This window comes from Amblyomma mixtum, chromosome 10, assembly GCF_055824585.1.
Source record: "Amblyomma mixtum isolate Tamu chromosome 10, ASM5582458v1, whole genome shotgun sequence".
Lineage (NCBI taxonomy): Eukaryota > Metazoa > Arthropoda > Arachnida > Ixodida > Ixodidae > Amblyomma > Amblyomma mixtum.
In genome coordinates, this window is record NC_143021.1 from 158951754 (window position 1) to 158972291 (window position 20538).

The 20538-nt window shown below is 50.3% G+C and overlaps 1 protein-coding gene across 1 annotated transcript in view; it reads right to left on the reverse strand.

Annotated features, from left to right (window-relative positions):
• LOC149327498 (nuclear exosome regulator NRDE2) overlaps positions 1-20538 on the reverse strand; it is a 116510-nt gene that overhangs the window by 66768 nt on the left and 29204 nt on the right. Inside the window, exons 7-9 of the mRNA XM_089563611.1 lie at positions 16351-16447; positions 5159-5408; positions 1811-2089 (exon numbers count right to left, since the gene is read on the reverse strand). Coding sequence (XP_089419737.1) covers positions 1811-2089; positions 5159-5408; positions 16351-16447 — 626 coding nt within the window. The remainder of the gene's footprint in view (positions 1-1810; positions 2090-5158; positions 5409-16350; positions 16448-20538) is intronic.

Consider the following 20538-nt stretch of genomic DNA (forward strand, 5'->3'; position numbering starts at 1 on the left):
CCGTTTAAATCCAAGATAACGCCTTTCACAGTGGTGGCAAACAGGTTGGTAGAGACAGCGATGCCCGCTCGCGTCTATATTAGGCCGAAATAACAAACTTTTGCTTGAAAAACGATCCCCACAATATTGTTGGCGTCTATTTTAGTCCGAAAATTCGAACTTTTAGACTCCGGAAAGTCCGAAATATCGGTCATGAAAATGTACACGTTCCTATGAGGTGCGCGACGGTCCCTTAGCGAAGTCCGCAATATTGCGCTAGTCTAAATTATTGGAGTTCAAAATATCGGTCGGCTACTGTAGTGGGTCTCTTTTTTGTGCCATGCTAGGCAACGCGTCAATTGCGCCGAAATTCTGGAACATCTATTGAAATCGTAAGAGTTCTGGTAGTCTAAGGTTTGTTGGCAAATATTATTCCAGAAGAACATTTCGTTACAACTGTATAGCAGATTTGTTTTGGTAGAGACTTTACTTAAAAGACATAAGCACATGTTAAAGTGGTTCTTCTGATTTCAAATGAGGGTTAATTTGTTTCCGCATACAGACTGCCTACGGGAGATGTCTTGTACACACCAAATGAGAGGCATAGGCCTGATTTGTGTACTGGATCCAATTCTTTTAGGTATGACAGTCTTGCTGAACCATTCACAATGCACCCATAACCTAAGGAGGAATGTACCAAGGAGCGACAGATGTGCAGAAGACATGTTCCATCAGACCCCCAATGCTTCCTTGAGAGCACTTTGAGTATGTTCAGAGATTGGGAGGCTCTTTTTCAGCGTGTTTATGAGGGGCAAAAATGTGAGTTTCTTATCAAATGTTATGCCTAAAAATTTATGTTCTTGTTTTATTGGTAGCTTGGTTTCATTTAGGTGCAGGGTGGGGTTGTTCTGCACGGCTCTTTTCAGCAAGAAAAGAACTGCTACTCTTTTTTCTGCGAAGAACTTAATCCCGTTTCTGTCTGCCCAAGTTGCTAGCCTGTTCATTGTGAGTTGCATCTGTCCCTAACAGGATGATAAGGTGAATGAGGCACATGCTATTTGAAGGTTGTACACACACTGAGTGCATCACGGACTTAGGAATTATTTTAGCCATGGAATTCACTCAAAATACACCCCTGTGGTTCCCCATTCTCACAACTGCTTGTTGCACCTGAAACACATTGCCATTGCCCTTATACTTATTTTGATGATTGCATCACCCTTGCTTGTAAAAGCAATTGTTTGTTATATCTGCGGCCTATATAGGGCTCGACCGTATAACTTCTCAATTCTCCTCGCCAGGCACTAGCCGGTGTTATAGCTGTAGGAGCAATAAAGGTAATTTTGTGTCAGCATGTGTTGCCTTCTTTGTTCCCAAAATCACAGCCTGCCATGGCTGGCGTGCATTCCATGGCCCTTGTGATTTCAGGGAGGGATCAGCAGCTGGACTTCCAGGCGAGGAAGACATAAAGCCTTTAATGGCTCATGCTTGAGGTCGCATCCGTCCGTGCGCTGGCATCGTGCCAACTGTGGCCTCTCCTCCGCACAGTGGCGCAACCTCCTCCCCTCCTTAGCAACCGGCGCCAGTGGGGGGTACAGCTGTGCATAGCAATCGTGACATCACACGTCACACGGTAGCGGTAGAACGAGTGCGCACGCGTCGGCGGTGGCAGCTGCACTGCCGCTCCTTCGCCAGACGTCTTGTTGCAGTTGAGGCTTTCGCCAAGCACACTTTAGAATTTCCAAAGTGTCTTCGGTAATTTCTCCCTTTATTTCTGTGTTTAAACCACACAGTATCTCGTTCCCAAACTAACAGCTTGCGTCCATCCTACCTTGTGCTGCTGCTGCAGTTTGGGTGGCTGCATCCAGTGCCTGTTGTCCCCTGCCCAGCTGCTCCATGAGGTGGGCCCAGCCGCGGGCGCCCTCGTCCCCGAATCGGGGGGCCCCGCTGTCCCAGAAGGGTTCGAGCAGGGCCAGGGCCTCCTCCAGGGGGGCCTCAGCCAAGCGCGGGGGGCACCGCAGGCTCAGCTCAGCCAGCGCCTGGAAGGTGGCCACTGCCCGCTCCCACAGGCCACACTGGCACAGGAACACCCCGTACTGCCGGCACACCTCTGCACCACCCACACACACAACTCACTGCACTGCCCCTGCACCCACACACAACGTCTTTGCAGCCAGACAACAAGCCATCATCATCACCAGCCTGACTGCAAGGCAAAGGCCTCTCCCATGTCTCTCTCCAACCCTGTCCTTCGCCAGCTGCAGCCACCATATCCCCGCAAACTTCTTAATCTCATCCGCCCACCTAACTTTCTGCCGACCCCCGCTACGCTTGCCTTCTCTTGGAATCCACTCCGTTACCCTTAAGGACCAGCGGTTATCTTGCCGTCGCATTACATGCCCTGCCCAAGCCCACTTCTTCCTCTTGATTTAAACTAGGATGTCATTAACCCGCGTTTGTTCCCACCCGCTTCCGATCTCTTAACGTCACACCTATCATTTTTCTTTCCATAGTTCGCTGCGTTGTCCTGAACTTAAGCTGGACCCTCTTTGTCAGCCTCCACGTTTCTGCCCCCTAGGTGAGTACCAGTACCGGCCACAATACGTTTGCACCCACACTTCAGCCTGCCAATGGTATATTTCTATGCCTGCCCATCGCCAACCCGTCCATACTGCTCGCAAGTCAAACGTTCTTCCCACTGAGCTCCATGTAGCCCTGTTGTGCGCCGGCTGCATTTGCCCTGTACCTGCAAATGAACAGCAGAGGGTGGCAGATGAGATCAGGAAATTTGCAGGCACAAGGTGCTCACAAATTTCCTAGGCTTCTCTGCCGCCCTCTGCTACATTCACCTCCACTGTTTACCGGCTGCCTGGATTCAACGACACGCCCGTGTCCACTTCCTAACATCAGTGGTTCTCAACAGGGGCCTCAGACACCATAATCCTGCCATGGCATTTAGTTGCTTATTCAAAATGCCCTCGATGGCCTTTAGGGTGGGGACATTATTGTATGAGGGAAAGGAGCAGGGGTCAAGTCAAACAAAACGAACGATACATCAAAGAAAATACTATGAACAGAAGCACATTGCAGAGAACATTGCAAAATGTGTTGTGAAATATCTCTGGCAAGAGCACCCACATTTCTGGTCCAACACCTGAAGCATGGCAGGTGTGCCCTGCGTAATGTGCAGTGAAATAAGTGCATGCAAGTGCGTGATACTACATGCAGTAGTTTCAGAACGAATGCACTGGGGAGGCCTGAAAGGGAGTTGTGTGGACAAAGCGACGACTCTGTGCCCACAGTGACGGGATTTGTAGGCGCAGGCTCCTTTCCCAAGCAAAGTAGCCCTAGTAAGCCGAGCACCAGGCCGGGCCATAGCTTGTACCCATTTTCAAAAAAACGGTGGGTCCATCACCTCCCGAACCTTTCAGGCCTCCCCAAGTTTGACCTGTAAGCTAGCTGAGTGCAAGCATGAGCCACTAGGTTAGGTTAGGTTAGGTTAGGTTAGGTTGGGTTGGGTTGGGTTGGGTTGGGTTGGGTTGGGTTGGGTTGGGTTGGGTTGGGTTGGGTTGGGTTGGGTTGGGTTGGGTTAGGTTAGGTTAGGTTAGGTTAGGTTAGGTTTTAGGTTTTAGGTTTTAGGTTAGGTTTTATGTTAGGTTTTAGGTTAGGTTTTAGGTTAGGTTTTAGGTGAGGTGAGGTTAGGTTAGGCTAGGCTAGGCTAGGCTAGGTTAGGTGAGGTGAGGTGAGGTGCGGTGCGGTGCGGTGAGGTTAGGTTAGGTGAGGTGAGGTTAGGTTAGGTTAGGTTAGGTTAGGTGAGGTTAGGTTAGGTTAGGTGAGGTGAGGTGAGGTTAGGTGAGGTTAGGTTAGGTTAGGTTAGGTTAGGTGAGGTGAGGTTAGGTTAGGTTAGGTTGTCAGGTCAGGTCAGGTCAGGTTAGGTTAGGTTAGGTTAGGTGCATCCGGCATCTGAACAAAAAGCTGGAGTGGGCCACAGTGGACGTGGCACAAAACAGCGAAGAACAAATGGTGAAGTAACCGAGTGAACCCTTGCCATTCAGAGACAGGGATCTGCACCACAAAACTCTGCCAGGAGAGACCAGGCCAGGTCTTTCTGTGTGTAAAGTTTACTATCTGTGATTGCGCTAGATGTTTATTTGCCTTGTTTGACGCATTATATGGACTGACTTTTGCTTAGACACATAGATGTAGTGGAGGCATAAGGGTAGTTAAACATCTTGTTGCAAGGTTTTGTGTATACATACAGTGACTTTGTTTCCTGCCACACTTTTTTGTCTTTTGTCAAGTTGCTCAGTCAGGCACGTTGCCGGGCTAGTTGGTTCACCATCTTGAAATGTGGAATAAAAACACCTTGATGCAAATAACTTTACAATTTCCTCGTCTTTTTGACCTTGTGAAATTATTTGCGCCAAGGTGGTTTTATTGAAAATTTCAAGTTGTCAAGTTTTAGCTTCGTAATTCTAATATTCCATTATACATTCACACTTGTAATGAATATTTTGCAAACTCCTCGTTTGTTCATGTGCTCGCTGTTGCGACCAAAATTTCGGTGCAGTTACTCGAAATACATGACCGGTGACAGCTGCTGCTGCGCAGTACACTGGAACGAAGGGCAGCATCGTTGAGATATTTCCCTGGCCGTTGCTATATGTACAAAAATGTCAAGGTTCTTAAACTACAAAGATTCCTTAAAATATTTGTCCTCTACTTGCTCATTTCATTGCCTTCACGCTTTTCATATCAGTGGCACGCACTGCTTTGTTGGTTTAGGACTGATATAGTTGTAGACTTCGAGTGATATTTTCTTTACTTAGCAAGTACGCAAAAACATGGGAGCATTGGTATCAGCTAAGTCTGCCACGATTTAGAAGACATACGAATGCACATTCTTTTATTTATAAAAATACATATTTCACTTGTCTAGACAGTGCATAGCGTTATCTAATACACAATTGCATTGTCAATATGGCAACGCAGTTATTATTCTTGCGTTTGATCCCTCTACAAATTTTATGAGGAGGCCGTGCTGCAACATGAACTCCCCCCCCCCGAACAAAATTTCCAGCTATGCCACTGCTCAGGACCACTGGGAACGCAGCCCCTTGAGCTTGTTGCCACTGCCACCACTCACTCCCAACAGCCTGCAGACACATCTCGCACTCACCCACGATGTTCCTCTCGACCTCGAGGGGCTCGCGGCGGGTAGCCCGGCGCCCCTCCAGCATGTCGCGGAAGCAGCTGAGGGCGCGCAGGTATCCCCTGGTGGCCGCATCCACCTGGAAGCCTGACAGGGTGGTCTCTGCCTGCAGGAAGCGGGCATGCTCCAGCCAGAGGCGAGCGTTGCCTGGGTGCACCCGCAGCAGATCCTCCCAGGCCCTGCCCGCACGCGCCTCCTCGCCACACTCCAGCAGCACCTGTACACACGGCACATCTGCTCTCTGCTTTGTCACTACACCACACATTTGCCAAATCATCCCGTGACTACACCGCAGCGAACGGGACAAGAAGAAGGACACAGGCAGGGGCACAACGCAGCGCCGACTCACAACTGAAATCTTTGTTAGCTGCCAGCCGGAATGAGTACCTAACTGGCAGCCAGAAATGGAAAGTAATGGGCACAAGTGATGCAGCGGAAACCCAAAATTCAATAAATAAATAAATAAAAATAAAACAAAAACACTGTAGACACTGCAAAAGTGATGATGTTGATGTCGAAGATGACTACGATGCCTGCGAGCCATTGTACAACGAGTGTGTTGTGATAGGTACGAACCGCGATTCGCTGACAAGAGAAATCATAGAAGCACGCATGATAGCAAGGCTCCCGAAAGAATGCATAAGCACACCATCTGTATTGCTATCAGGAAAAGAAAAACGCTACCTCGAATGCGAATGTTCACACGCGTGTGCTTTATTTTGTATTATTTTCTTATTATTATTATTTTTAATTTTGTGTTTCCACTGCATGACTTCTTGTGCCCATTACTTTCCATTTCTGGCCGCCAGTTAGGTACTTATTCCGGCTGGCAGCAAATAAAGATTTCAGTTGTGAGAAAACTGCGCTGTGTTGTGTCCCTGCCTGTGTCCTTCTTGTCCCGTTCGTTGCGCTAAGTCATGGAATATCGGAACCAACTTGCCCAACAACTTACGATGTCAAATTACCAAATCAGTTCCCGGTCTCTGAAAACTGGGGGCTTAGCTAAGTTGGCTTTCCATGGCTCCTTCTTTGTGCCAAGCCATCTCATGAGCGCAGCACACATATTTACAGCGCTGGCTGTATTAGGCCAGTTCCTCCAGTTTAGTGTTGTCAGAGTCCTCATCCCGTCCCCGGGCCCCATGCTGAAGCAAAAAAAGAAAGACAAAGCTGCCAGCTTGGGGGCATGGCCACCCTGGCCTGGTCTCCACCCTCCAGCAAATGCCAACCTGGGCAACTGAATTCAAATTGAATTTGAACCGGAGGCCTTAAACCTAGGAAATAATGCAGAGCATACTTCCCCTTAACCACCAACGCGTATGATCACTCGCAGGCTACTGCAGCTGTGAACACAACAAATGCCGACGGCCTATGGCTTCAGCGCCGAGTTTCTGGAACAACGTTGTCAATGCCAACGCATGCAGCGCACAGCCACTTAGCTTAAATCACGGTCGAGGTGTCCACTGTTCCAAGAGGGCAGTTATGCGCCTTCCCTCTGGTTCAGGTGCCCACCGAGATGTGGACACCTTGCCCTCACCTCACGCTACGTATATCCTGGCATGGCAGGGCTAAGCCACTCACTGCCAATTTTTCTTTCATTGTGAACCAGCTAGCTACCCCGATGGTAAGCCATGGTAAGCCGTTGCAATCTTTTAAGGCGAAAGCACTTCTTGCCTCATGAGTGCCATGGACAGGATGTGTTACACCAATCCATAGACAATCCACAATCCAATCCATAGCCATCCAACAAGCCAGCGCATAATCTGATCCATACTCCTAAAAGGCACGAACTGTCAATGAAGGAAAATAAGAAAAGAATATTGGGGTCTAGGCGAGAGTTAAAACTGTGCCTGCAGTGTGCGAGACGGGGACGATTCCACTGCGCGATGATGGCTCGATGTTTGCAGCTGAATAAAGGCTCATCTAGTGAATGCAGAGTTGTCTTACAAGCGTACATCATTATGAGCATATAAATTATGGATGTCAGAATTTACTGAGTATAGAAGCATGTTTCGGATAAATTTACTTCTTGCTTGGCGTACCGTGACGCCATCATGCAGCAACCACTGAAAGCACCCCTTGCAAAGTATAGAGGGGCATACATTGCTTTGTGCTAGCGCACACTTTCTTGTTGGTGCTTGGTGTGATTCATGGCATGACCTGCCGTTCATGCAAGCTGCTGATTGATATGCTGGTGATAAATTTTTGAACGCATTTACTGCTCTGCTTTCTAGCTAGGCATGTTCTTTAGGTCCACCTTTAGGCACTAAGTTGATGCTCTCTGCTGGGGTGTTTTGTGTAGTTTAACTACGCACTTTGCTTGAAGCTCCACCTTTAGGCATTGAAGCAGATGGCGCCATAACGCAAGCACAAATGCTATCGCATTACTGCATGTAAGTTGTCTTAAGTGCCTCCTTGAATTTCTCTCTCCTTATTAAAAGCTTCAAGCAAAGTGCGTAGTTAAACTACACAAAACACCCCAGCAGAGAGCATCAACTTAGTGCCTAAAGGTGGACCTAAAGAACATGCCTAGCTAGAAAGCAGAGCAGTAAATGCGTTCAAAAATTTATCACCAGCATATCAATCAGCAGCTTGCATGAACGGCAGGTCATGCCATGAATCACACCAAGCACCAACAAGAAAGTGTGCGCTAGCACAAAGCAATGTATGCCCCTCTATACTGCATCATACTTCAAGTGAAGTGGCACTGATGTGGCCCACTTGACCGGAGGTAAGGAGAGAGTCTTCTTGCCCTGAGCAATTGTGGACAGGCAGAGGAAACATGCAAGGAGGCCCCCCCCCTCTCCAAATGCCACTTTGCCAACATCAACGACTGCATTGCACTGGCCCGGAACTTTGGAACAGACAGTGCCTATCCTCCCCTCGGAACGCCAGTCTCGGTGACAATTACCAATCCCATCTGGCAACTAGGTACCCCTTTTAGTTACGTCATCAACCATGGGACACAAAGCTGCCCTTCTTAAACACCAGATCCACTCGGCTGACATGGGGCATGACACCGGTCTACACAGAATGCTCACTGCACTCCTGACATTTCAGGTTGGTTACCTAAACCACTGTATTTTTATTTTTAGTTTTTATTTTTATTTTACTTGTTACCCGCGTATCTGTGTTATCGTGTTCTGCTTGGATCTGTAAGATGATCTGCAGTATGAAATAAATAAAAATAAAAAAAATAAAGCATACCGAACCAGCAACCGGTTTTTGGCGTTGGTGCCGTGCCTCTACAACTCGAAGTGGCAAGGTTTTTTTCGCATATTCACTGATGTTCTAGCGTTCAACTGCCTGTCGCAACAGATGCTATTACTATCTGGTGACGTCGAACTAAACTCCCGTCCTCGCTCAAATAACGACCCATTATCTGTTGATGCCCGCAAGCAACAGCTAGAAGAAAGTTTCGAAGCAATCCGCTCTGTAGCTGATCATCTCAAGGTCACTCAAGCCTCACACGAAAACCAAATGGCCTCTTTAAGTAACCGTATAGAGAAACTTGAATCATCATAGCATCAACCAAACTCTGGCGAACCCTTAAACGAAACAGAGCACAGACATTGTGAAATCGCTGTCTTGAAAGCTACAAACATTGACACCAAGAACCAAATGCACCACAACAACTTGGATTTTTTAGGCCTCGACGACACAAACGACAAATCATGAGCAGAGTCAAGAGAAAAAAAATTGTGGCTCTTTGTTCAGATCACCTCAATCTTCATCTCGACAGCAACAGCACTGAACGTGTTCACCGTACTGAAAGTCATTCTGACGACAAAAAATGTTCCATTGTTGAAAAATTTATGCAGCTGGAATGAAGATGATGATTCAGCACCGCCACCAACGACGACGAAGCGCTAGCGCCGCCCGTGAAAAGGCTCGTGCTGGAGAACTGCCTCTTGTGTGCCGGGCTCTCGCCTCGCTGGTTCCTTGACGACTTGTGCCCGGGTCTTCGTTGCCGGCGCTTCAACGTGCCAATAAACCACTCTTCATTTGGTGGAGGTTGCTGCGTTCACCGTTCCCCATCACCGTGGACCTTCGCAGCCGCACCATCCCGATGTCCAAGACCAGTCAACAGCCCGCCCCCCCCGCCGCAGCCCGTCATCTGCTCAGGTGCCATCCGGCAGCGCGACCCCGCTGTTTTCAGCGGCCACAGCGACCAGGATGTCGAAGATTGGCTGGAATCATACGAACGGGTGAGCCGCCATAACAATTGGGATGACAGCGTCAAACTGACCAACGTTATATTCTACCTGAGCGACGTAGCGAACCTGTGGTTCCGAAACCACGAGGCCGACATCCCCACCTGGACCGTTTTCAAGAGCACACTTGCGGAGGTTTTCGGCCGTCCCGCCGTCCGAAAACTGCGCGCTGAGCAAAGCCTGCGTGTCCGAGCTCAGCACAAGGACGAGACTTTCACGAGCTACATTGAAGATGTAGTTGACCTATGCAAGCGAGTTGATCCTGCTATGTCCGAAGCTGACAAGATTAAGCACGTCCTGAGAGGCATCGACGACGACGCTTTTCAGATGTTGCTGGCGAAGAGCCCCACCACCGTCGCCTCGGTTTATACACTGTGCCAAAGTTTTGACGAGTTGCGCAAGCAACGTCTTTGCGCTCGTCGCCCTTCCCCGCCTGCCGACTCCATCTCCGGCCTGGGCATCAACCACGACTTGCTAGCCACAATCAAAGACTTCGTGCGGGAAGAGGTTGCCCGGCAGCTCTCGCTCATATCTAACCCACACCCGTCACCGCCCGTCCTCAGTCCTGAGATCCGGAACGCCATCACGCAGGAGGTCGCCGATGCACTTCCTAGTCTTCGGCAACCGGCACCTTTGGCTCCCCAGGCCGGTCTACTCCCGATCCAGCCCACCCCAGTTGCCGCCCCGTTAAGCTACGACCCTCCAGTAAGCGTGCCGCCTGCGCCCGCACCCGTGCCTCTCACGTATGCCGAGGCTGTCAGGAGACCACCGCGGCCGCAGGCCTATGCCTATGCTCCTCCTGCGGTGCCTACGCCTGTTGTTCCCCGACAGCGTTTCGCGCCCGCTGCCTACAATCCTTGGCGCACGGCTGACAACCGACCGATCTGCTACGCCTGCGGTTTTCCAGGCCACGTCGCTCGCCTATGTCGACGTACTCTGCCTGCGCCTCTCCACCCTCTGCCGGACTACCGCGATACAGATCGCACCTTTCGCGCACCTTTCGAACCACCGCATCAGGGGACCTCACCTGACCGCGCGCTTGGTCGCCAGCCCTACGTTTCCCACCGCTCGCCCTCCCCTCGCCGCCGCTCCTTGTCGCCCATGAGGCGTCGCCCCGTCCCCGCCGATTCGGAAAACTAGCAGCCGCAGTTCCTGGGGCACGAACTGCGCTATCATCGCCCTGCTTAAGTCCTCGCCTTTCACCGCCGAATCTTCTTGACGTGTTTGTAGACGGCGTCAAGACACTTGCGCTTGTGGACACTGGGGCCTCCGTTTCTGTCATTAACGAAAACTTCTGCCGTTCGCTTCGAAAAGTTACCACCCCATCTTCTGGACTCTCCCTCCGTACAGCTAGCGCTGAGCCCGTTCATCCGTCTGCCACTTGCACAGCACGCGTAGTCATCGCCGATGTTTTATATGTTGTCGAATTTTTAGTTCTCCGTGCAAGCTCCCATGACGTCATCCTTGGCTGGGATTTTCTATCCCGCCACAGCGCCGTCATTGACTGCGCCCGTGCGCATGTCGTCTTTTCTACGCTCTGTGATGCGCCCTTCGACGAGCCTTCGATTCGCCGTGATGCTAAGTTTGTTGTCGCCGAGGACACTCACATTCCCCCTGACAGTGCTGTGCTTGTCCCTGTTTGCGCCGCCTCTGTTTCTGACGCCACCGTTCTCTTCACGCCTTCCCCCATCTTTGCTTCTCGCCGACGCCTCTCTGTTCCCTTCGCCGTCATCGACATTCAACATGGTACTGCCGCCATCCTCGTCTCTAACACCTCCTTCTCTGCCCTCTACCTGCTCCGTGGCGAGTGCCTTGGCCATTTTGAAACCGCTACCTTGGTCACTTCCTTGGACACCGATGTGACCTCCTCCAGTCCCGACATCGCTGCCCTTACCCCACGTAGCCCTACTCCCGATCACCCACTGCCTTCAGACATTTTCGACCGCTCTATTGACCCCGCCCTCGACACAGCTCAACACGCGCAGCTTCTTGCCCTGCTCAACCAGTTTCGCTCATCGTTTGACCACCAGTCTTCTTCTTTGGGCCGTGCGACCAATGTCGAGCACCACATTGAAACCGGTACCCATACTCCTCTCCGCCAGCGCCCCTACCGTGTGTCACTTCCAGAGCGCCGCCTCATCGCTGAGGAAGTGGACGACATGCTACAACGCGGCATTATTCAGCCATCTGCCAGTCCTTGGTCATCCCCAGTGGTGCTGGTGAAGAAGAAGGATGGCTCGATACGATTTTGCGTGGACTATCGCCGGCTGAACAAAATTACGCGCAAAGACGTCTACCCGCTACCCCGTATTGACGACGCCCTAGACTGCTTGCAAGGCGCCGAATTCTTCTCCTCTCTGGATCTCCGTTCCGGCTATTGGCAAGTGCCGATGTCTGAGTCCGACCGTCCTAAAACGGCATTCGTTACCCCTGACGGCCTATATGAATTCACCGTAATGCCATTCGGTCTGTGTAACGCTCCCGCCACGTTCGAAAGAATGATGGACAATGTATTGCACGGGCTCAAGTGGAACATTTGTCTCTGCTACTTGGATGATGTTGTTGTGTTTTCGCCCGATTTTCCGACGCATCTCCAGCGCTTGCGCCAGATATTGAGCTGCCTCACCCGTGCTGGCCTTCAGCTTAACCTCAAGAAATGTCACTTTGGTGCCCGGCAACTGACAATACTCAGCCACCTCGTATCCAAAGATGGCGTCCTACCTGATCCTGACAAACTCCGGGCTGTGGCTGAATTCCCTAAACCGACCTCTACGAAACAGGTGCGCCGATTTGTGGGCCTCTGCTCCTATTTTCGGCGCTTTGTCCCTAATTTCGCCTCTATCGTCGCGCCCCTTACGAAACTCCTGAATGGTCCCGCCGACCTGTCTACGTGGGACTCTGCCTGCGATGAAGCTTTTGCTGCGCTCCGTCGTCGTCTTACTTCACCCCCTATTCTTCGGCACTATGACCCCAGTGCTCCTACTGAGGTGCACACCGACGCAAGCGGAATTGGCCTCGGTGCTGTCCTGGCCCAGCGCAAGCCCGAATTTTCTGAATACGTTGTTGCGTACGCCAGCCGTGCTCTCACCAAAGCAGAGTCGAACTACAGCGTGACTGAAAAGGAGTGTCTGGCCGTAGTGTGGGCTCTCACAAAATTCCGCCCTTACTTATATGGCCGCCCATTCACCGTCGTTACTGATCACCACGCCTTGTGTTGGTTGGCCTCCCTCAAAGATCCCTCAGGACGCCTTGGCCGCTGGGCACTCCGTCTTCAGGAATTCGATGTTACCGTTGTCTACCGCTCGGGCCGCAAGCACTCCGACGCCGACGCCTTGTCACGCTCGCCACTGCCCTCTCCTGCGCCCTCTTCCCTCGTATCTGATTCCCCACTCGCAGCGCTCACTGCTATCGACATGCCCAATCAACAACGCCAGGATCCATGGATTTCTTCCTTGCTGGATACCCTTCGTGCGCACTCTACGTCCTCCTTCCCTCGGGCCCTTCGTCGCCAAGCTTCCCATTTCGCCATCCGCGACGATCTCCTGTACCGCCGCAACTATCGTTCGGACGGCCGAAAGTGGCTCCTCGTGATTCCCTGCCATCTTCGGTCTGAGATCTGTGCGCACCACCACGCCGACCCTCAAAGCGCTCACGCTGGATCGCTAAAAACCTACGAGCGGCTACGCCAGAGGTACTACTGGCGGGGCATGTACAACTTTGTTCGTCGATACGTTCGCTCCAGCACAGCCTGTCAGCAGCGGAAGTCGTCACCTCGACCCTCGACTGCCCCGTTACAGCCATTACCGTGCCCGGCTCGCCCTTTTGATTGTGTGGGCATCGACCTATATGGGCCGCTCCCCTTCACGACCGCCGGGAATCGATGGATTATAGTCGCCGTGGACCACCTCACTCGGTATGCTGAGACCGCTGCCCTACCTGCGGCTACTGCTCGCGACGTCGCCTTCTTCCTTCTTCATCACTTCGTCCTGCGTCACGGCGCTCCGCGAGAACTTCTCAGTGACCGCGCCCGTGTTTTCTTGTCTGAAGTTGTTCGCGAGCTTCTCGATGCGTGCCACTCAGTCCACCGTACCACTACCGCTTACCACCCCCAAACCAACGGCCTCACCGAACGATTCAACCGTACTCTTGGGGACATGATTGCCATGTACATTAGCTCTGACAGCTCTAATTGGGATCAAGTCCTTCCGTTCGTGACCTATGCATATAACACCGCATCCCAGGCAACCACCGGCTTTTCCCCATTCTTTCTTTTATTTGGGCGCGAGCCTTCCTGTCTGCTGGACACAATCCTTCCCTACAACCCCGACAGCTCAGAATATACTTCCATTTCTGACATTACCCGCCATGCTGAGCAGTGCCGCCAGTTGGCTCGCTCCTTCACCGCCGAACGTCAAGGGCTCCGGAAACATGAGTCGGACCAAGACACGCCCGCTACACACTTCTCCACTGGATCATTGGTCTGGCTCTCTGTTCCGGCTGCGTCCAAATTTTCGGCCAAGCACATTGGTCCTTACCGCATCTTAGAGCGTACGTCACCAGTGAACTATATCATCGAACCGGTGACACCTTCTTTGGACCACCGCCGCCGTGGTCGCGACGTCGTTCATGTCAGCCGCTTGAAGCCTTATTACAGCCCTCTCGTCGTCTCCTCGCCTTGAGTCGCCAGGATGGCTCCCTCTTTCCGCCGGGGCAGTTGGAATGAAGATGATGATTCAGCACCGCCACCAACGACGACGAAGCGCTAGCGCCGCCCGTGAAAAGGCTCGTGCTGGAGAACTGCCTCTTGTGTGCCGGGCTCTCGCCTCGCTGGTTCCTTGACGACTTGTGCCCGGGTCTTCGTTGCCGGCGCTTCAACGTGCCAATAAACCACTCTTCACAGCTCAAAACCAAAGAGAATATACTGTCCTCCGGGTGAAAACTTAGGGGGACAAACTATGCTATCAGGGAAGACTTTGAATTTCCTACACACCAAGCACGTTCAAAACTACTTGAGTTCATTCAACCACAAAATTGCACGTTTAAACTCGGTTTTGACAAGCTTTATGTGGACAATAAATGCTATTTTTACGACCTTTCCACTGCTAGCGCATTGCAAACCCCAAACTCATCAGCTAGCACGCGACACAACACAGGAACACCTGCCGAAAGCGCTTCAGGAGTCAAGACATGACCAAGTAATGCTTGTTGGGGGGCTAGTTGGTGCACGTTTCCAGAAAAGGGTTGTAGCACCGAAACAGACAACACATGGAAAGCTAGACGGGACAGGCGCAACTTCCAACTCTTTTATTCACCGCGAATGCGAATGAATATAAGGCAAACAAAGAAGAGGGATAGCAAGAACCACACATGCACGCGAGGGTTGTACAAAAATTGAAAAAAGATAAGTGAGTCACACAGGTGTCTCATCCCCATGTATCTAAAAAGGCAGTTTCATTCTTATATATGGTAATTGCTGGGGTACTAACACAGTCGCCACTTTGCCTCCTACAGCTGGCATCGAGATTGCACCATTGCGCGCTTATTGCTTTGAGCTACACATGCAACGAGGGGCAGGGCAGGAGGGGGTATGCGTCTTACATTTGGAGTCATTTTTGTTCGTTGGCCATGAGGAGTGAGAGAGAGGGGGGGCGGAGGTGGGCTTATGCAAAGGTGGTAATATCCGTATATGTTGCATGTTATGATCTTTGTTGAGTTTTTAAGGACGCGTTGAGAAACATTTTCTTGCGATTTGCACACCCTTTTTTTTGAAGCCCTAATTTTTTGTTGCAAATTATGCGAGTAAATATGGTAATACCCTTGTCTGAGGGACTTTAAGGGTACGTTGAATAAACAAATAAACAGACCAAGAATTGTACCTACCGGCTCTGTTGGCGCCTCTTCGACGGTTGTCGACAACCGAAAGCCCACCATGAGTGGTGCGTTACGCCGTTTGAACCTGCGGATACAGCCCGTCCGGCTTTCCCTAACCTAACCTAACTATCTCTCAACAGCACCCACCCTCAGCTGCGTCACAGGTCTGACCACCGCACTGGTAAGTTGCTTCACCGCCAATGGGGGCTCGGGGCCAGGGGTTAGTTATGTAGTGTGTTCGCACTGGAGGTGTCTTTTCTCATGCACCATGTGAGCCTTTCAAGTGAGCCTGAACCTGGGAGAGCATAACCTCCTCAGCTCTGTTCCACCAGGGCAGCATCCCAGGCCTGGCTGGCTGTTTGATTCTCCACACACTTGTTTTGAAGCAAAAAGCTTCACTAGGCTCGTCAACACCGCGCTTCGCATGAGCCACACTACAGATTTGCCACAGCTGCGCATGCGTGAAACCGAGTGACGTCACACGGAGCACAGGTGGCCGCTGCTGCCGCAGCCGTCGTCACTGCCGCACGCCGACTCCGTCGCCTGACCTTTCGCTGCCGCCGCACGCTACTGCGCATGTGTGCTGCCGCTCATCATCCTCGTCACCGTTTTGCCTTTCGCCGCAGCCGTGCGCAATGCGCATTTGAAAGGAGAGGTATATAAGCCGCGCTTGCCCATAGAACAGGCGCAGACACTCGTCATGGAAGGAGAAGAAGAAGCAACAGTCGGACGGCGCAGAAACACTGATCCACAAGTGGCAGCTTGGGAGTTTGCTGAAAAGCAGCGAGAGCTTTTCGCTTATCCAGGCTTAACCTTAGCTAAGCCACAGCCAATTTTTTTTTTGCCAGTGCAGATGCGTGGCGGCATCAGGATTCGAATCAAAGGGCTCCTGCACAGATGCCCTATCTTGGACCATTACCGTGCATGCAAACCTTGATTTATTGCAGTATAACTACACAGTTTTCAGAAAATCAGAAAATGGCGGCCTGTACATTTATTGCGCGCCTGAAAAGAAACAGCCTGTGGCCTCAAGCCTCACAGGATGCAACTGCGGGAGAAAGCATGGCAAGCACCCACCTGAATCTTTTGCAGGTGGAGGGAGACCGAGCCCTTCGTTTTCAGGAGACCCTGCTCCAGCACTTCCAGCTTCTTCTCCCGCACCGCCTTGGCTCGCCTGCACAAGGAGCACACGCTGAAAACAAGCCGTAATCACGCACACCTATTAAGGGGGGACGAGGGTCTTAAAACTGACCTTTGATTTATGGCTAGAGTCTCATGAAATTTGCACACAGAGGTGTTCTTCTCTTCTGATTCCAAATATGTAATCATAATTGAGCTGGTGGTCTTCAATCAAAAGTTATTTTAAATTCTAGAGTGCCATTAGGTAATTTCTTACGCAGCTTTAATGAACTTTCTCACAGCATTGTGCTGCATTTATTTACATGAATTCATAGCCAGCGAATTCCCATACCCGATGACATTCTTACTTTTTTTGTTTAGGCCACATATAAACAGCAATTTACAATTAGCTTAACAAGTTGCAGTGTCAAATACTGCGACCTTTTACTCTCGACATAGTATATCAGGATGACATGCCTTTGGAGAAAAACGAAGAATGTCACTGGCTATGAAATCATGTAAAGAAAAGCAACAAAACACAATGAGAAAGTTCATTAAAGCTGCATAAGAAATTACCTAAGTACATTCTAGTCTTTGTAAGAGTTGAGACCACCAGCTCAATTATGATTACATATTTGGAATCGGAAGAGAAAAACGCATCCGTTTGCAAAATTTCACGACATACGAGCCATAAATAAAAAAATCAGTTCTGAGACCCTTGTCCCCCCTTAAACGACTAGCTTTATTGCATGCTTTCTTACTTCAAATGATGTGTTCAACATTAGAATACATGGATCACCACGTGGTATTCACCTATAACTCCCAAATAATTTATCATTGAATTCCTTCTCTCGTGCTGTTTCAGTTTCGGTTATATCAGCCGAACGATAGCTGTGGTGCGCAGTTGAACTTCAGGTCACGTGGGGCACAGAAAAACTGCAACACAACCGCTAAAACATACTTCTAACTCACTACAGCACTGCTTTAAGAGCTAGAATTACAACAAACAACATATCAGAAGATATACTGGCGTTTCTTTTTTTGTGCCTCAAGTGACCTAAAGTCAAACTACACGTCATAGCCATCGTTTGGTTGACGAACCCAAAACCCAAATTGCATCAAGAAGAAATTCAATTGTAAATTATTTAGCAGTCGCAGGCAAATACCATGGGGTGTTTCATGTATACTAATGTTTAACACATCGTCTGAAAGAAGACAACACAAATACAACATTTTGATGTTTACAGTCCTTTAAAGAGACAAACAAAAGCTAGTAGGGAAAGCAAACAGCCAAAAAGAAAGGGCTAGGCAACAGCTCAGCTCGTGGTGTGGCCACCAGCCTCAGTGAAACGGCAAGAATACGGCCAATGTAGCTCTCGCTACAATAGCGGGGACACTCAGGCTCCACCTTAAGGGTATGGTGTGATTTAATGGGCCAATGCCCATATATGCAGAAGGGGTCATTCTCTACTTTGCATTCACAGATCTCTGGGAGTCCTCATACCACTCCTGGTGCAGTGGTGTAGAAGTTAAGCGATGTGCCACTGCCCTGCGATGGCGAGTGCAGCCACCGGTGGGGCTCGTGCAACCCAGGTTGCTCTTCCCGAGCAACCTATCGTGACCAATCATTAACTTAACTGCCACCTGCCTCAGTGGGCAGTTCGCTCACTATCCAATGGACAGGTTGTGATGGCGTCACAAGGTCACGTGACCTAGGTAGTCCACCTCGGTTGGTGGAGCGGCCAGTTGCTCCGGCCGTTCTGACTGCAAGGCTTCAAACGATCGCTGACGCCAGCATCAGACAATTTTTCTTCGACACGGCGATACTAACGCTCTCGCGTTGAAAGAAATAAAACAAATGCATGTCAGTAAGTAGAGGTAGTGGAACTCGATGGAAGAGTGGATGCTAGTCCTTCGCTTTTTCATGATTTTGTGGCTGGCCAAAGCTTTCTGTTCCCACAGATGTGACACGGTGATTATTGCCACGAATGTTGACTGAAGAGTGATTCAGTTCCTTGGTGGCGCAGGTCAGCCCAAATAAAGAGTTTCGTTTAGTAGCCATTCTCACTGTTTTCCTGTTCACCGGACTGCAGTCACCACTACGTGACATTATTGCGGACCACTAATCCGTTCACCTAAACTGACTCAGTGTTTGCCTGACAAGATTACGAAGTTTGCAGGGACAAGGTCACCGTGTCTGGCACAGGACAGGGTTAATTGGAGAGTTATAACAGAGGCTTTTGTCCCGCAGTGGGCGTAGTCAGGCTGAGGATGATGCGAGGAATGAATGGTGCGGTTGGTGACAAGCCCCATTGTAGACTGGTACTTCAGCAGTTCTAAGTTGCTCACAGAGATGGCACCACAAGTGCCAGCCTCATCACCATCAACAAAAAAAGTCTGCGACATCATGGAACAACAAAAGGGAAGATGGGATGAAGGGGTGGGGGAGGCCATCTTCAAAGAGACACAGCACGACCACGTGGGTATGATGCCTAGAATACTTGCTAATCTGCCATCTCCATGCACCTCTCTGTGGAGAGGGGTGCCCGTTCTTGTAATGCATGCAGTAGCGGTGCTGCACACAGCCGGAGCTGGTCAGCTGGGATGTCACCACTGCTCTGCTGCGTTTCTCTGATGCTGTAGCATGTTGCTTATCGCAGTGGCAACGCTTTAAACCATGCCTGCAATGCGCAGCATTTTCAATCTGCATTCAGCACACTCTGTCAACTGATCTTTCACAGAAGGCCAAAAAATTATCTTGCTTGCTCAGACAAGAGAAATGCTGGCTGTAGCTTGTCATCCTTACAAATGAGAAATAAGTGAGTAGGACGATACGTGTCGACATGAATGGTCAACAATGCACTTGAGACACAGCCCTGGCCTGCAGGTCCCCGCCGTGCCTGGCTAGAAGTAGGCTAGTTGCACAGAGCACGGAGGTGGAGTGGAATGTCAGTGAAAAGTTGAAAGCAAAGGTGTTCTGGAACTGCACTGCATTACACTGATCAAAGCGTCAATTCACTCACAAGACAAAAGACTGCAGCATCAGAAGAACGAGAAAAACATGGTCCTCATGCAAGTGCTGTATCTAATACAGTAAAAGCTTGTTGATTCGACCAGAACCGAGACCCTCGCTAAGCGAGGGTCTGCTTAGCGAGGGTCTCGGTTCTGGCAGCCTTGACGCCATAGGAAGCACAAGAGGGTTCTCACCCAGCTTCCACCCTCGCCATTCGATGGCGTTCTACGTCACACCAGCGGTAACTCAGGACGTTCCACGTCCGCCGCTTAAGAACGTGGGTGGCGCTGGTGAACACTTCCAAGGTCAGGTTATTTGTAAACATAGATACCCCCGAAAAGCAGAAGATTTGACAGCCGTCACCATAGCTCAGCGGTAGAGCACCGGACGCGTAATTCGGAGGTCGTGGGTTCGGATCCCACCGGCGGCATGTGGTTGTTTTTTCTTCTGCTTTTCTAATCAATTAGCTTTAAGCGACAACATATTCAGTAATATTCTTACTTGATCAACACCACAAAAAAAAAAATTTAAAAAATCCCCTGTGCTCCTTGGTTTCTGTGGCTGTTGGCTTCTCTCATACGACAACAGAGGCAGATAAGAGTGCACTGCTGGAGTTGATTGAACAAAGCCCAATAGCATGCAAGCGGTTGCTACTCTGACCAGCTCCAACTGCTAGCAGCGCCCCCACTGCACGCATTACCAACCCTGCACTGAGTGGGAGATGGCAGACTAGCAAGTATGCTAGGAACCACTGACTCCCCTTGAAGGACCACAAGCCACTTGCAGGTACAGGGTCAATCACACTTACAGGGAACAGAGCTACACGTGGCCACTTACTTGCGGAGTGCCACTGCATCTAACCCGTTCATGAATCAATGCAGAGTGGCACATGAGCTTCATATTTTCAGACTACTGACCCTTCACAGGCGTTTCAGCATTAAAAAAAACGTGCCGAACTGGAAGATTTGTCATATCGCCGTAAACTTGCTCGCTTAACCTTTTTCCATAAGCTTTATCACCACCCATCCCTTCGCAGTGATTTGTTCCAGTCACCTGATGCCATCTTTCCACGCCGTGATCATTCTTTCAAAGTTAAACGCGTAAACTGTCATTCATTGTCTTACGCCAATTCA